The 18,822-nt window shown below is 38.4% G+C and overlaps 1 protein-coding gene across 6 annotated transcripts in view; it reads right to left on the bottom strand.

Moving 5' to 3' along the window:
• The window catches only part of METAP1D (methionyl aminopeptidase type 1D, mitochondrial), a 60,161-nt gene that overhangs the window by 24,928 nt on the left and 16,411 nt on the right, over window positions 1-18,822 (bottom strand). For 4 of the 6 annotated variants that reach the window (XM_039495499.1, XM_039495496.1, XM_039495494.1 and 1 more), the window contains exon 2: window positions 1,225-1,394. In XM_039495499.1, the coding sequence (XP_039351433.1) occupies window positions 1,225-1,359 (135 nt within the window). In that variant the 5' untranslated portion in view covers window positions 1,360-1,394. Of the gene's footprint in view, window positions 1-1,224; window positions 1,395-8,229; window positions 8,334-16,908; window positions 16,987-18,822 lie in introns of those variants that run through there. The other 2 variants (XM_039495497.1, XM_039495495.1) reach the window with 2 other exon arrangements.

Here is an 18,822-nt window from a genome sequence, read left to right on the forward strand (position 1 = left end):
GATACAACATGTTTGCAAGTGCTACAATAATTTTTCTAATCTTTGAAAATATATAGGGTCTTAATCCTATATTCATTGTGTATCCAAAGCTTCTATAATGTTTTAGGCTTAAGAACTCTATAGTAAGCGTCCTCAATTTATTCCTTCCATATCATTCTTTTTTACTATGACCATAGGATAATGTAAATATTTCATATTTTGTATTAGACATCTACTTTCTAGTAGAAGAAATAAAGAACTACTTATACACATCACTATAAAATACTATCCAAAATTATTTTCATTAAATAAAGGGTATGAAACAGCCAGAGTACATACTGCAATTAAAGCAGAACCAGAGAAAGCGCAATAGCACACCTGTTAGAACAGCTCTAAATAAAGTCATAATGGATTCAAAAGCAGAGAAAAATGTATTTTCCAAAAAACAACATTTAGTCAGTGACAGCAAAGGTTAGTTCATAAGTTACATAGCAGGGCAGCTGGCTGACATTTTGATGTATGCTTTCATCTAAGCCTGAAATCACCAAATCACCAAAACTGCAGGAGGATGTAAATGTTTGAGACTTAACGTATTAGAAATTTACATTGAAAGGGCAACATTTTTTCCTCAGATGAGCATGTGCATCTCATGTTGACTTCAGCTGGAACTATCTGCTTGTATCAGAGGTGCTGCTAACCCACTGCGGGCCCTAAAGAGGAATATTTTTCCTCCCCCCTTATCTCCTTCACCCACTCCCTAGAAATACTAATTGCATTATTTTCACAAACCAAAAAATACACCAACACAGCACATACTAATACACTGGTTAAAAACTCCATATTAAATTAGAGGCATGGTATTTTGGGGGTAAAACTAAACCAGGGCCCCCCCTGAGCTGCCTGGGAGTTAGGCAATTGCTTTGTATGCTTAAAGCTACCATGGCCCATAGCCAAAGGAAGAATTTGAATCTAAAAGTGTTAAATGTTATAAGGTGATCAGTTACAGTAACAAACATAATATATGAAGAACTGCCAGTTTTAAACTCCCTAATGGCGTATTTACACTACTCTGTTTAGCATGGCGGGAGCTGAAAACTTCTCACACCACTGTTCCTATTTCAAATCCCAAATCAACAAGACCATGATTCAGACTCCCAGCTGTAAGAGGATGAATGTACTTGATCACTCGTGCAGTCAATCTTTATATTGACTGGAAAAAGGATCAACTAATAGAAATTACAGTACCTTAGGAACTGGGTGAGCTAAAGAAACTATAGCTGGCCGAACTATACTGTAAGCAGTATTTCTTTGTCTCTGGAAAAAGAAATATCTTCTTTGTTGACTGCTTGACTGCTTGTGTAAGCAGATACGACTGACCATTGAAGAGAAAACTCCACGGCAGTGAGTCACGCACCCTGTGAATAGAAATGTTTTTTAAAAATGGTTCAAGAAGTCTTTTTATTACTACCAAATTACTAAGTGGTGACTATGCCAAAGAAAAAACCCTAGATAAAAAAGATAAGTAGACTGTATACAATAGCAAGCTCCAGTTCACCAAGTTAATTATGAATTTGCTAACATATTTATTACTTATCTGTAGTTTTATATAAATCTTGCATAATGAAAAAAAGTGTGTTAACATTTGGAAGCACTGAGAACAAAACCACATATCAAAGCCTTATCTAGCAAAATTCTAGATCTATTTTGGTGCGATGTATGAGAAAGTTGTGTAAATCCCCAGAGCATCAAGAAATAGAATTGACCCTATAATTGGGCGCTGTTCTCAATTATTTGAATTACTAGTCTGGACAGGCGAATGCTTGGGGCAACAGTAAAACAAGGGACAGTATCTAGAAGTCAAGGGAGAGGAAAGGATATAGAGATGATAGCACATACAATTTTTCCATTTATGTTTTGGTTTGGATTGTGTCTGCATCAGAGTTAACCAACAGGCTGGTTCAGTGTACTTTGCCATTAAACATTCAATAACTCATACAAGAATGTTTGGAAGCACTCTGGAGTAAATTTCACATAGTAAATTAATTGATCTTGAAAGGTGTCATATATACACGAATACACTAGCAACATTGATGTGGCAGAGAACCAACACAGACAATGACTTCACAATAAAGGGGCAGTATTTTTTGTTTTGTTTTTTAAACCTGAGCTAACTATTCCTGTTAGATTCAGAAAAATTAGTGATGGAAAAATCTCTTGAATCATCTAGTTCAACTCCTTGTCAATGCACCATTTTCCCCTGCTGCACATTTCCTATTGTCTTGTATAATCTATTTTAAATGTCCCAATTAAAATTCTTTATTTTTCTTAGAAAATACCCATATTCCATATCAGGGATGCATGCAATTTTGTTCTACCTCCCCTCCAAATGCACTTATTGTGGCCAGTGCATGGAAATTTCACTCTACATTTATGTTTGGCTTCTTAGATAGCCTTTTTACAGTGTTCCATGGTATATGTGAAGTAGAGGAATAGTAGGACACTCTTTCAGGAGCCCAAAAGTATGGAACACATGAAATTATTGAATAAGCTCTGCCACAGAAAGGCTCTTAATGACAAGTGACAAGGTTAATGAATATTGTTCATATCTTTATAGCACCCTGAAGGGGTGCAGAGGCCCCATTTATTACTAACAGGCTTCTACTTCCTGTTTAGATCTCCCACAGGGGTACAGAGTGAAGTAATGAAGTAGCGTTGAGGGCTGAAGGTTCAAATCAGGCTCTCAGAGGAAAGCCAGGGAGTTCTGTAAAAGTTGTTCCACAATAGTCAGAGCATAGAGAGGCCTCTGAAAAGGCAGAGCTTCACAGTTTTTAGATGGCTGGGTTGTATCCCAAGCTGGGTTCATTCTGTTTGCTTTTTTGTTTGTGTAAAATGCTTTTAGGTTTTATCAGCTGTGTACCTTGGATTCCAAGAATGGTACCTAAGAGAGAAAAACCTGCTGGCTTTTTTTTTTATTATTTTTTGCACTTGCTGGACCATTTAACCCAGCCTACCAGTTGACACGCAGAGTTCATCCCCAAAGAGCCAAACACACAACTCACTGGCCCAACTTGAATCAATTTCCAGTCGAACTAAGTGCAGAGTCTGCAGAAGCAGCAACATTTAGGTCATCAGAAGTAGCAGGAATGAGTCTACTATGTGTGATCAGTGTGATCAGACCACAATACGATAGTTCTTCTACAAAGCGTAATGAAGGTATCTTGCTCCTAGCATAAATAAAGGTTCTTTCTGTGCAGTTTTATACAAGCATAATAATTTTCCAATACATTTAAAATCCACCCTCATTGATGTGGTCAGCTAGAGTCCACCCAGATATCAGGATGAGAATGTGCATTTCAGATGCTCTCCTTCATGAATGGCATGCTGCCAATGCACCTGTCCTGCCATATAAAAGTTTAATTGGGGAAAAAAGATGCAAGCGCACTTCTCAATTATTTGACAATAGAACTCTAAATGTTACAAATGCATGCTCTCAAATACATCAAATCAATTTATATTCAGAGGTGCACTCCTATCAACAACCCCAAAATCAAAGGGATACCTCTTTATTTAGAGTGAAATTTTTACCTCTGTCCCATAAAAGACATACAATAGGTGTTGTCACAAGATAACAGGATAATAAGGTACTTTACTGCATTGTTATTCTACTAATTATTCATTACAAACCAGAACTTTTTTTTTACTTGCACTGGTGAAATGCATAAACCAAATGAATGCCATTAGTGCATTACAAGAGCCCTAAAATAAACTGGCATGAAATACAAAGATAGGACAATGAAACCTTTATTTAAAGGAGTAAATGTAATATTAAAATATTTTCTTCTAAGATTTCTTAAAAAAAAAGGAATGGCATTACAAAAATAATTAACAGTATTTGTTTAGAGGAGAAAATATCTAGTTACTGTCACCATGCTTCCTTTACAAAGAATGCATTTTTAGTGTCTCTACAACTACTCTTAATTTTTAAGCTTCCCTATTCACAGCTAATTTGATACACCAACATCATCAATCACTAGACACAAGAACAACTGGCTGTGTTCCATAACTCTTGTCCACAGACTCCCAGAGCCGCTGACACACATGGAGGCTGCTGTCTGTCAGAGTCCTGTTTACTTCTCTTATTCTACAGTTCACAGTGCATTTTCTTTGTTAAGCTGTTTTGGGACATAAGTGTGTATATTAATTCTTAAAAGATATAATTTTATAAATGTAGAGTTTATGATGTTTCCAGTGGGAATTATAAACATCTGGGAGATCTTAGAGTGAGAAAGCAGTAGCCTTGTAACACACAGATCATCATAGCAAGGGTGTAATGTTGACTATTTATAGGGTTTCTTTTCCCCCAACACTAAATCTGTGTTATTTGCCATGAATAACAGAATATTTACTATCAGCTACAATAAGGAGACTTATTATCAGCACATAGTTTGTGCTGAACACAGAAAATTATAGACAACTGCTTCTTTGACTCCATGGTGAATCACACTGTGCAGCTTGTATGTATGTATGTCTTTGGAAGCTGCTGGATCCCCCAGCATATCTTCCATGCTTTAATTTGTATTAATAATATAAATATGCACTATGAGTTATTGCAATTTACCATATGAAATTATCTTTTATGGAAACTACATTTGATTTCTTTTAACTGATTCAGCCAGACAGGTTGAATACAGAAATCAAGTATGATGATGGGAGGGAAGCATTTTATGTGACTAATTTTGCAGCACAATGTGCCCCATATTTATTAGCCTTTTACTCCAGGTCTATTTTAATTGTTATCTGTTCATGCATGCTACACCATATAATGAAATGCTCCCATCTCACCCACTGAGTAGTGAGGTTTTTGTATGTACCTCTATTAATGACCCTTAATTAAGTTGATTTTAGTAATTTAAATGTAATTTTTCTTCTGGTCAACAAGTATTTTTAAGGGAGAGGTCGGGAATGAACTATCAAATAACTGCTTTTAAAGTGTTCCTTATTTAATAGTAGAAAGAATAAATGCTGTATGTTTCAATGAATGTGGCCTACCAACATCAAACCCATAAATCTACATTATTGAACAGATTTGAGTACCAATACTTTCACATCAAGTTTTTTAATACTTGTTTAATCCAAGATTTCAAATGTACCAATTAAGAAGCAGAAAAATTACTACAGCATAAGCTTCAGTCTGGTTCTACTCTACAACTAAAACGTACCTTTAAAAAGATAGACACACTATATATATATTAGAATCTTTTCAACTATTATAATTATCAGTAGACTACAGAAGTTTACCAGCAAAAATATTTATGGGATATCAGAATTAACATCCAATTGATTTAACAAATATAGGCAATTAATTCTTGGTGAAGTGAGTCTTGCATAACACAAAATAATTTGCAATTACCAACATCAAAACCAGTGCTTTGCTAGTCTATTTTCAAATATTGGGCATTAGTTCATCTGAATTCAAAATGGAGTTTGGTGATTTACATGAAACATACACGAGGTTGGGGGGAACATTTTAAATTTTTTATTTGCTCTATCAGATAATTTTAACCTTGGTACATAATTTTGCTTCTTCTGCCAGTTTTGATTTTTAAAAGGAAGAATGAAGTTTGATTTAATAAGCACTATAGCTAATAGCTCAGGGACTTCAACCAGTGTAACTAGAGTAAGAGCACACAATTTTTTATTGTTAATTACAAAATGTTTAGATACACATTCTCAATGACTATCTAAAATACTGAAATTGCATTCCAACTTTTTTTCTGGCAGATCTTTAGTGGCACAGATTATTGTAATAAAAATGTATTCATACAACACTGATTTTGTAATGCTTGTGTTACAGAGGTGCACATGTGCTTCAAAAATAAAATGTGAAAGATTAAAGGTTCTTTCCAGCACTATGTAACCTGTACAACAGAAGAGCAACTCAAATTTCACAAGCAATAACCTGTGCATTTTCTGAAGAAAAGAACACACAAGAATGCCTCAGGCAGAAGTTGAAACTGATTGGGCAAAGTAGAAGAACAAGAGCCCTTGAAACTAAACAAAAGCAAATTCATTCTGTTGACAGATGTTGATTACATCAAAGCAATGAAGGACTTCTTTATTCAACAAATATCTCTGCATTATCTGTACATGAGAGATATAACATGTCTTAATCAACATAATCTAACATGTAATAATTTTTAAATTCAGTAAAAGTATATTGTAATGAGGTCTTAACTACAGGCTTCTGTAAACAACAGTGTATTCACATGGTCACGTCTCCATACCCGCGCTGGTAACGCCATCATCAGTCCCTTACTGCCAGGGGTTAACTGCTCTGGCAGCCAAATAAAATACAGAGAGAGACGTATAATTATGGAGACAGTCAAAGGGCAGGCTCTATTTTGAAATCTATTTGCACAGACAAGGTCTTCCAATTTGGCTTACAGGAAACTAGCTGGTAAAGGGAGTCTCCTTTTCTCCAGATGCTTTCCACACTTTTCCCCCACATCAGGAAATCATGGATATGGACACCATACACCACTATTTCCTGGATTACAGGCCTATGTGTCATTACAGGAAGAAGACCAAATCCATAAAACAAGCTTGTGAGAAATATTTCCCTCTAATTGACAATATCAGGAAAAAGCAAAGCATAAAAAGACTACTGAAAATGTTAATCTAGCAGCAGTTCTGCACATGATTTTTAGCCAGAGCTGACAATAAGGTTTTGACAAGGAAAAAATAAAAATGCATGATAAGCATGTCTGTGTTTTAAATAACATGCCTGGGGGAAACATAACATTCATCAGCATAGATATGCCTTTGGTTACAATTAACAATATATTAGTATAAACATCTACAATTATGTGCTTCTGACTGTGCAAATTATTGGCAAACCCCCCAAGGTTCTTAAATACATATGGCTAAAACAGAATTTATTTTTATTTAATTATTGAAATGAAATAGAAAAATATGACAGAAGTTGGTTATTAAATACTGTAACTAGCAGTCTTCCTGTCCTCCTTACTTAGACCCAATGAAGTTGTCCTGTTTCCATCAAAATAAATAGCAAAACTCTCACTAACTCCAATGGTGCAGGATTAAGCCCCAATCCTGGAATCACTGGGATTCCTCAAAGGCATGAGGCAAGTTGGATATTGTCTTTAGGGCCCAATAATACTCCCCACAAATTCAAAGTTTTGCCAGTGACTTCCCTGGGAGCAGGAGAAGGCCTTCTTTGACAATACTTGAATTTGTAAAGAATTATATTAAAATTCACTTGGCATTTTCACAAGTATTGACACTGCTTATTATTTCTTTATGTATCTTCCATATTCATATTAAGATAGTTCAATACTATCTTTTCTGAGATAATACAGTTCTTATAATTCTTCACTGAGCCCAAACCTAAAGCCAATAGAATAGATATCTTAGAAGTAGGTAAACTGGGAAACTATGAAGAATCAGAACCTCTTCCATGTACAGGAAGGATGACAGCCCGAGGGTACTCCAGCCCAATAATAACAACATTCAAGTACTAGCACCCAGGTCATGACAAGCCATGACCCTTCCTCATTGCTCTTTCAGGAAGTTGGCTCTGTGCCACACTTTATCAATAGCAATTAATAGTGTGGAACAAGTAAAGAGAAAGAGAAAAACTTCTAATTTTACATACAACAAGAATCTCCAGATCTTCAACGGATGATGATTCCCTGAGCAGTTGTCCCAAAAAAGTCACACCAAAAAGCCAGTAAGATAAGTTACATTTACTGCTTCACTGAGAAAATTCTGCTATAGTCAGAGCATACTGCCACTACATACTAGGGTTTAGGAAATACAAAACCAATAACTGAGTATAACTATGTCTGAGTATTACAACCCAGGCTCGCTCATTCATTCATTCATACCCCAAAGGAATTTCATTGTCCATTAAAGTGTGACTAGATTCCATATGCTTCTATTATTAAAAGCAGGATTCTTAACATTTCTGCAACACACAGACAGGCAGCTTCTTTGACAAAGAAATATTTTATCTTCCCTGTTGGGACAACTGGGTTTATTAAGACTGTACATTCTAGTGAGGTTCTAAGAAAACAACAGAAGTAATCTTACATCCGAATTTTTCTGTCTCCAACATAACAACATAAACGGAAAGCAAAAGCCAAGTGTTCTTTACAGCAGTAATAGCAGCAAAATGAAACAAGTCAGATCCAAAAGCCTGGACAAAGCAATATTAAGAGTTTCACACACCGTTAATTCCAAGGAAATATAGGCCCCGAATCAGCATACGACATCTGGCAAATTTCAACTTTTCTGACCAACAAATGAACCATTCCCATTAACTTACTACATTCCTGTTAAGATGAAGAAAATAAATGAATTCATCTTAAAATGCACAAATTAGAACCAGAAACATATTTGCTCAGGCTTGCACATTAAAATACACCTTAAGAATGATTTCTAATAATTTTATAAATAAAGAGTTTAGTCCATCTTGAAAGAATAGTTGATATATTAACTACTTCAATTTTCTCAAGGAACTGATCATTGTTTGGATTAAGTATTTAACTTTAAATAAAACAAAATACCAAAACCCAGTTCTGATTAAAATAATAAATGATTAAAAACACACCCACCCACCCACCCAACACATACACGATATAGAATCTCATTGTTAATATGCACACAGCCACAGCTACAACCTTTATTGAATCCTACTGTTATAAAATAATTTCAGATAGTTTATGGAACACAACTGTTTTTCAAATAACACGTTTCTGTCCTGTACATTGTATCACTATTCTGATATACTATTAAATATTACGGTGCTAAAAAAAATAAATCTTGCTATAAACTCCTTGTTTCCCATTGAACTACACAAACCTATATCCGTATCCTCACAAAAATGCTTTACACATCATTTCGTTCATTGTACCAAACCATGAGAAACATTGATAAAATAAGAGCATAAGTTTGCACAGAAATTTTGTGGACTATCATGATAATTATCTGAATATTCTCTATGTAGTCTCTCTAAACTGCAGCAGTGAGAGTTTATAGTTGGTAATCTTTCCCCCAAATAAAAGATACCACCCACTACAGTAATGTGTCATCATACTAATGTAGTTCCACATTTCTGCAGTTGAATCTCTGAGGAGTTAAAACAAAAGGATTCTTGAATCACAAACCAGTGTTATCTCAACAATGAAGATAAGTATAAATTATGTTAGCAATTTCTTCTGATAGAAATGTTTCCATAAAATACTTATAATTTTACACTTGTTTGGAAATAATGACATCTAACCACAGGTGTTTCCTGCTCTATGTCAAGTTTTGTTAATTATCTGTATTATCATGCTTTATAAGCAGTGGCTGCAAGCATCTAAAAAGAGGATTTATATATTATAGGGGATAGTCCCCCATTGAGAGACTTTACAAATGTAAGTTACATGCATCCATCCCTCAGCACATCTATGATGGAGAATAGACTATAGGGTATCTGTCTTTACACTACCAAAACTAATATTAATGTCACCAGCTTATAAACTATGAGTCGGATTCTGCACTCCTTACTCAGGCAAAGCTTCCAGTAAAATCAATGAGAGTTCTGCCTGAGTAAATATTGCAAGGTTGGGCCATTACACCCTATAACCTATTCTTCCAGATATATGAGCAAATGTAATATTGTGCAGTGCTATGAAGTTATGTTGGTGAGGGTTGGGAGGCAAGCTCTTATTTTGTTATGGGAAGATAAACTGTGTAACAAAGATGTCCCAATCAAGAGCTCACTATAGCTAAAACTTGGTAGCTTTATCACAGTATTTATTTTATGTTAATTATTCATTAAATGCACTATTATATCACTGTATAACTAGGATGTTTATTCATAAATGTGACATTTGATTCACTGAGCGAATCTGAATGACAGGATTATAGATCCTGTTTAGAAGAGTGTAATAAATATTTTGTTTGTTGTTGTTTTTAAATAGAAGATTTCACCTTACCTTCTTGCTTAAAATATACAAAGATCTCCTTAGCATAAAAGTGCCTGTTTATCAAACACTGATACAGGAAGAAGTTGTTTACATTTTCAGCACAACCAACATACATCATTTATGACAAAAAAAAACCAAGCACTCCATAAGAAATGCTCAATCACTGTCAATCAGACACACTAAAATATACATAAACCAAAGCATACAGTGTGAACTGTATTAGATTCAAACTGAACACAGAATTACTAATATAACAAACAAAAAACAAATAATTATAAGTGACTCATAGACTATTTGCACATCTCACAAAACTGTTGAAAAGGTGGGTAACCATAGAAACCTTTTGACAGCCTATATTAAATATTTTTTAATTTTGTATTTATTTTAAAATGCTGGAAATGATGTCCCTATCTAATGACATTAATATTTTTTCAAAAGCCCCAACTTACCTTTGTTTCCTAACTAGTGCTCAAAATGACTTTCCAACTCAATTACTAATAATTTGCCATTTATATTTGATTTTATTCAAGTAAAGAAACAATTTAGTATCATTGTGCTATAAAGCACATCAATATATTTTTAGTCCTGCAAATTAATATTTCTAACTTCCTTCTTTAATGTTTGAAAGTAAATAATAAAATGATACAAAACAAATACAAATTTTAGTGCTTTATTACAAAATGTGTTTTGACATATAGACTTTTTTAAAACTGCACACTTGCAAAAAAAAAAAAAAAAAAAGACTACGCAAATTAACTGTTATAGCTGAAATGCTAATAGCCTTTTCAATTTATAGTTCTTTCTCACTGACAATTACAATTTGCATGGCTTAATATTTAATACTATGATTAATACTAATGTCCTATATTTTACTTCATAATCTAAATGAGTAAAATATTATTTTGTAGTTCACTGGTTCCTATACTTACGATGTAATGTTCAGTGTGTATTTCATTATGCAGATGAGCAATGGATGTTGTCTGACATGATTTAAATGGGTCAACAGTATTTTCCTATTCACATTAATCATTCAGACAGCTAGAAGAAAAATGCTTTGAAAACTAAACTAGAAAATCTGTTTTACCACTAATACCTACCACTAGTTGGTTTACCAACAGTACAGATGTGCTGCGTGAGACCAGGGCTGCAGAAATCAGACAGAGGTCTGACACTGCTGTTCTTGCTAAGGAAAAACTGCCATTGAAGTTAATGGGACAAATTCACTCTTGGCATAAGTGCATTCAACTCCGCTGAGTTCAAAGGAGTTGTGCCCATTTGTGTCAGAAGTGAATTTGGCACAAAGGATGTTTTACGTGAATATAGGCTGCAGAAAAACTCCCATTGAAGTAAATGGGAGCAGGATCAGGCCATTTATTAGCAATTGTTCCCAGAGTGCATGAAGACCACAGGCTCTATTCTCAAACTATGTAACCATCATCTAAGGCCAATTTTGATATATGGCAAATTGCAAGGAAAATTGTAATTTATAAATAATGTAATATTGCTGTGCAAAGGGAAGATTTTCCACTAAGTGCTAGGGGAAGTGCATAAGTACAAAACAAGGTGGAAATTGATGGGGAAAGGAGGATTAGGTACAAAACACTAGTTTCAGCCATTCAGTGAGTGAAGAATTTACAACATTTAAAAAACCTGAGAGAACAAGCCAGTTTCCCCAGCACGCAAACAGCAATACATGATGGAAAGTGCGCACAGAGCCAGAGACAACGTATTTGGTCTCATCACTGTGTAACAGCATTGTCTGAAAATCCTGCTGTTAAAAGGAGATGATCCTGCTGATGTAAAATGGGTTTTACTGACACTCTGTTGCAGCTGGCTCTTTATCCCACCTGGATATAAAGGAAAGGGGAAACCAAGATCTAGTCTGTGGGCTGAGTAGTCCTTGTTGAGGAACCCTAGAAGCAACCACATATGGGGAGACGACTTGGGCTGCATTATATATTTTTAAAAATTCCTTGGGTGAATAAAGCCAAACCTTAGGATGGAGATAAATTTTGAGTCATTGAAACTTGTATGGCCTGTGTTTTGAGCAGCCTGGGGGAAGCCATCTACTCATACTAGGGTTATAATTTATACAAGAGTTAAGCTGTTCTTATACATTTTCATTAACAGTAGACACAAATAATTTTTATTCTTGGGGATTGCAGGGTGAGACTTGTGTTGGTTTTCATTTTTTGGCCATGAATCTGATGCTGCGTGAGTCTAACTAGTGGATCACCCCTTTCTAAAGGCAATCAAAGCACAGATGTCCAGGCTGATTTTTGCAGATCTATTAGTAATCTTTGCTACCACTGACAAGGTGGTGTTGAGTCGTCTGTGGACACCAGATGGGATACATCAAAGTGTTTTGGTTCTTTCCTATCATCTGGTTGGTAACTGTTCATCAACTCAAAGGGCTCTCGCCTGTAGGGGTATGTGCTGTGACCTTAACCTGTTCAAACATATATGAGACAACTAGGGGAGCCTGTTTTGTGCTGCAATGCAATCAATATGCAGGTGACATACAACTCTACCTTCCCACCCCACAAAATGGGGGAGTAATGCAGTCTCTTTGCTTTCCCAATGCCTAATAGATGGTGGGACTTGAATCAGGGTAAGGGCACATCTACACGACAAACTGAAGTCGACTTCAATTAAGTGGACATCCAGCGGACGCAGTAATTAGTTCGGTAGTGTCTCCACACCACACTTCTTGTGTCGGTGGAATGTGTCCTCACTAGCAGCAGTTACATCGATGCAGAGAGCCAGTGCTTAATTGTTGCCAGGGCTTACCAGGGCTGAGCTCTGGCACCTCCAGACTTGCTGCATCAGTAAGGCCCTTTGTTGTGAGTTTTTATTTAATTTTTCCCAGGAATTCATCAGTATTTATTACCACAACAACAAAAACAGGTGAAAATCAGTGAAAAAAACTATTATTAACTTTTCTAGGTAAATATTGGGGTTTATTTTGGTGGACAGAAAGACGGGGGAAAAAAGTATTCTGTAGATTAATACTATGCATTCCGTTCATCAATGTGTCTTGCTACAGAACTCAAAGCACAGTGCCACCTCTAAATTTAAGAAAACAATATATCTCTAATCCCCAAATAAAACTTCTCATTTAAATAAACAGTGTACTGTTTTAGACTTAGAACTATTAGCCTATAAATATTTACATTTAATAACTGGGGCACACCATTTGCAGCACATACACTCAACTTCATCCTTTTCTCCTAGTTTTTGTTTTTTCAAAACTTTCAAAAACTTCTGTAGATTCTGAAACGTATTCTGATACAGATTTTCCTTTTCTTCCCACTTTACTGTGTCAAATCTTTAAACCATTACCTGCTAACAGCTTGAAATCACAGTTGCCAACTTTCATATGGTAAATAAGCACCTTGACTTTCACAATAAGCCAAAAACCAAGCTAATCCTATTTCAAAACAAGCCAATCCCTAAGAACCCCAGCACTGTGTGATTAGATCCCCCCTGGCATGCAGTCTGGGAGTGTGGTGGGCACCTCTCGCCCCCTTGCCAGGAGCTGATAAAAAAAAAGAAGCAACAAGCAACAAGCCAAAAACTGGCCAACAAGCAACTCCCAAGCCAATTAAGCCAAAAACAAGCCCAATTTCTGTGATTTTTTTTGTGGGTTTGGCATGTCTGCTTGAAATATATATGTGGTGGGTATGAGATTTATCAGTACGTTCAGATGCGCATGCACTTCAGAGCTTGCATGCATGCCTGTTTGTTTATTGCATGTATCTTCTAGACTAATACATAGCTTTACTTCAATAGGCACATACACATAGACTAATGTATTAGCATAATACATCTATCTCATGCAATTCATTGTATTTTCCTAATAAAAGAAGTTATTTTTATATATTTGAATAATACAAAAGTAGGGTGAAAATCAGAAAAAAATGAATAATACTTGTTGTAAAACCTGGGAATTTTTTTTTGGTAAAAATTGGTTTAAACTGAAAACGAAGGGGCTTTTGCATCAGTTATGAATGTAAAAAAACTGCCTGAGCCCCAGCACCTCTTTCATTACAAATGAAGCACTGCAGAGAGCAGTGCACCATGGATAGCTATCGCACAGCACAACTTGCCACACAGGGTTTTGGGAAGGGCTTGGAATGCCTTTTGGTACTAAAACATTCTCTCGGGGGGACTGGAAACATGGCTTCAACAACCCATGACGCAGTTTTCGCCCTTCCTCCCCTGATATTAACTGCAACCCATAATATTTCATGCCTTTTTTCAAAGGGCTGGTATAGCCATGTTGTCATAAACAGTTAGTTAAGGGTTAAGGTTTTTTCCCACCTGTAAAGGGTTAACAAGCAGTACCTGTGAACACCTGACCAGAGGACCAATCAGGGACAAGAGATTTTCAAATCTCTGTGGAAGGAAGGTTTTTTTTTTTTTCTGTTCTTTGTGTTAGAGAGTCTCTCTTGGGAGTTAAGGGAGTCCAGACATCTTAATCAAGTCCTCCCAGGTTTCTGCAATCAATTCTTCTATTCAAGCTAGTGAGTATTAGCAAGGAACTAGTATTCTTATACTTTTATTTCTGTATTTGCAATTCTGTGTTTTGCTACAGAATTTCTTTAATTCTGTACTGTTATTGCTTTTGCTGAGAAAGAAAGGAGGGGGGATTCTCTCCAGAGATTAATAAGTTTAGACCCTGTGTATTGTTCCATCTTGGTATTACAGAGATAGTTTTTTTTTTATTATTATTCTTTAATAAATCTTTTCTGTTAAGGACTTGGTTGATCTTTCCTTGGGTGAATTCTCAGGGAAAGGGGAGGAGGGAGGAGGAAGACATCCCTCTGTAGTTGGATCCCGGTATCTCTCCTAGGAAAAGGGAGGGGGGAGGAAGCAAGGGGGAATGGTTTATTTCTCCTGGGTGTAAGAACTCCATGGATTTGGGGCTCTTGGGATCCCCAAGGATTTTGGGGAAGGACTGTGTCCCAATATACGCACATTATTGGGTGGTGGCAGCTTTTACCAGATCTAAACTAAGATTTTAGTTTAGGGGAGTCCATGCAGGTCCCCATATTGGAACACAACAGCTCTAAGTGGGGGTGAGACCTATGACACATGTGTACGCCATATCCTGAGAAGCACGGAGCCCACTCTAGTTCTGAGCATTACAAACACCACACGCTTTATCCTGCAGTATTTCCAGAGCTGGGAGAGGAACAGCCATGCAGAATATGACATTGTCCTTCAAGCAGCCCTGCTGGAAGCCACAGAATGAAACAATTCCCAGTTGCTGCTGGCAGTCCCAGAGCAGCCGAACATGATTGAGCATTGTGTCTGGTCCCAAGAAACAAGCACTCACTGGTGGAATTGCATCATTATGCAGCTATGCAATTCTGATCAGTGCTTGCAGAACTTTCATATGCACAAGACCACTTTCCAGGAACTGTGCGTGGAGCTCTCCCCAGCCCTGCAGCACAGCGACACTAAAATGAGATCTGCTTGGACAGTGGAGAAGCGACTGGCGATCGCAGTGTGGAAGCTTGCAACGCTAGACTGCTACCAGTCAGTGAGAAAACAATTTGGAGTTGGTAAATCCACTGTGGGGGCTGTTATGATACAAGTATGCAGAGTCATTAATCACCTTTTGCTAAGAAGGGTAGTGACTCTTGGCAATGTGCAGGGCATACTGGATGGTTTTGCCATAATAGGGTTCCCTAACTGCAGTGGGGTGATAGATAGCACACATCTTGGCACCAGACCACCTTGCCAAAGAGTAACATAAACAGCAAGGGATATTTTTCATTGGTGCTGCAAGCGCTGGTGGATCACAGGGGGTGTTTTATTGACATCAACGTGGGATGGACAGGGGAGGTGCATGATGCCCGCATCTTTAAGACCACAGGTCTGTTAAAAAAGCTGCAAGTGGGGACTTACTTTCTGGAATGCAAAATACCACTGGTGATGTTGAAATTCCAACATCCTCCCCACCCTATCTCTTGCTCCCATGACTCATGAAGCCACACACCAGCAGCCTAGACAGCAGCAAGGAACAGTTCAACAATAGGCTGAGCAAGTGCAGAATGGTGACTGAACATGCCTTTGGCCATTTAAAGGGTTGCTGGCGCAGTTTGCTTACTAGGTTAGACCTCAGTGAAAGCAATACCCTGCATGGTTATAGCTGCCTGCTGTGTGCTCCATAATATCTGTGAGGCCACGGGTGAGAAGTTTCCACAGCAGTGGGATGCGGAGGCGGATAGGCTGTCTGCTAATTTTGAGCAGCCAGATAGCAGTGCAATAAGAAGAGTTCAGCATGGAGCAGTGCATCCCAGGGAGGCTTTAAAAACCTGATTTAGTAATGACCACAGTACTGTGCACTGCTTCTTGAGTTGTGCCTTCCCATACTATGAACCTTGCTGTCCCTCCTGGATTTCTGTCTCCAGCAAATCCCTTCTGTTGCCTCACTTTCCCTGTATCTCCCCTTCCTCCCTCCCCCCATCCTCTCCTTGTGTGAAGTAATAAAGATTATTTCATTCCCAGGACCTGCACTTTTATTGCACAAACATATTGAAACTGAAAGATCAGAAAAATAATTTAATCTTGGACAGAGAGACGGAATAAAATTGGAAGGGGAAAAACACATCAATGTTGTCTTTAAAAGCACAGTGGCCTTGCCTGTCCAACATCATCATATGTGCGGCTTTTACTCTTAAGACCCTCCCCCAGTGTTGAGTAGAAGGGCTATAGCATTTTCCCTCCTTGTCTCCTGGAACATTTGGGAGAGGGGGCAGGGGAATACAGAGATGCAGGAATGCCATTCTGCAGAGGCTGCAGAGGGAGTCTAGCCTCAGGTGTTTCTCCTGAAGGTCTACTAGACACCTCAACAGAATCCTTGCAGAATCCCCAGCATCTCCTGCTGCACGCCATGCTCACTCTCCTGGACTGGTCTACTCACCATGTCCATGTCCAGGTCCAGTTTTTCAGAGAGAGAAATCCACCATGCTCTGCTCAGTGTCTGCTGTCCCAAAGGTGTTCATAATCTCATTGAACATCACATGGCATCACACTTTCACTTTCACCTTCTTCTAATCTGGGACAACCTCTCCACCAGTGTGGAGGAAGAGCTCAAGACCACACTGGCATCAACACTTGAATCTTGTTAACCTGAAAAGTACTATCAGTCCTGCTGTTAAACCCAGAAACACACATTGCAAATTAATATTAATTAATTTTATGAATCAGCCATAAATTTTCATGTTTATACTAGACACATTAACTTTGTTGGCCGGTATGCCAGGGTAACTCCTGCAGTGGGAGTTGATCACATGCACTTCAGTTAGGTTGGAGCCTCTTTTTATTTTAATGCTACCAACAACAGGAAGAACTCCAAGAAGTTGATGGTCATGACTAAACCCAAGGCCGCTATTTGGATGACTACTGTTTTGGCATATTATTTACCCTAAAAATAAACTACCAGGTCAGTGCTGATGGAGGTTTCACGCTGTACCTGCATATCTTTCTGGATCCTGGACTCTCTTCATTGTAGTAATGCCTCATTAATTTGAGCAGGAATATATTCCACACTTACTAAGCTCCCCTAATTTCTATTGTTTATCATAATAAAATGGTTTGCTTATAGTACACTCCTGGTGGTTGTGGAAAGACAATGGCAAAACACCTGCACTGGGGCAACAATGCTGCATGTGAAGTGGAGTTATCAGAGAACTGGCTATAGCTGGTGTAGAACGACCTTTAGCATCTCTAGGGTGGTGCAGTCCAAGAAAGGAAGCTGGATAATACACCACCACATGCAGGTCAACGTACTGCAAAACTAGAGATGGTTAATGAAAGCACCGCAGTAGTTCATTAGTAGCCATGGTCCAAACCATACAGGCTTTTATAGCTGCAAGACAAAAATCACAGAGGACTTGCCAAGACTACCAAAGGCCTTCTACCCTGATGATCTGGACAACCCTCTACAGACCCAGATACAATCTGAGGGGGAGTTAGGAATTGGCCCAGGGGCAGCAGACCCTAGTCTGGCTGCCGCACTGCCTGAGCTTAGGTCAGCGTGTTGCGGTCAGGATCCCCTCTGACCCAGTGGCAAATCTTGCTGCCACTGTTAGGGCCCTGGACTGGGGCGCAGTGGCGTAGGTGGGCCTGTGCCCCCCTTTCATCCCAACCTTGGGGTGGCAGTCTTCCCCTCTCTAGGCCAAGAAACCAGTTCTTGTTGCCCATTCGCCGAATCCGGTGCTGCTCGGCCCTGAATACAGGCCTGACCCATAGACCTTTGTTGCCTGCCCTGACTAAGGGCCTGGGCGCCTTAACTGTGTTTGCTGCTCAGTCCTGAACACAGGCCAGAGCTATAGACTCATTGCCCTGTCCTGACTGGCCTGGCTCCACCCACCAGGGCTCAGTGAGGGGTTCCTCCCACTCCAGGTCCATGGGAGTACACTCCGCCTCACTACAGGTGGCAAGTTGTATGTACTTGTTACCTGAACTGTTCAGGAGAGGGCTGGACAGCCCAGTACATAATACACATTTTGGGGGGAAAACCTAGGATTGGAGGTGAGTTGGGGGTCACCCTGCATATGGTAACCAAGGCTGCTGGAAGCCAGAGGCTGGCTGGTGTTTGCTGACAGGATGCTGGAGTCAGAACTGCAAAACCAGGACTGTGGCTATACACAGACTCTCCGGGAGTGACCTGCTTGCCATCTGTGAGGCGCTCAGGTTGGGAGCCACAAAGTCGAAGCATTGTAAGGCATCCAAGGTTCCAGGGCAGGGGTGCCACAGCCCCATACTCATCTGGATTGCACCCTGGAATGTCAGATCTTCCCACATTGTTAAGATCATATGCAAGTCCAATATA

Source organism: Mauremys reevesii, linkage group 11, assembly GCF_016161935.1.
Source record: "Mauremys reevesii isolate NIE-2019 linkage group 11, ASM1616193v1, whole genome shotgun sequence".
Classification (NCBI taxonomy): Eukaryota; Metazoa; Chordata; order Testudines; family Geoemydidae; genus Mauremys; species Mauremys reevesii.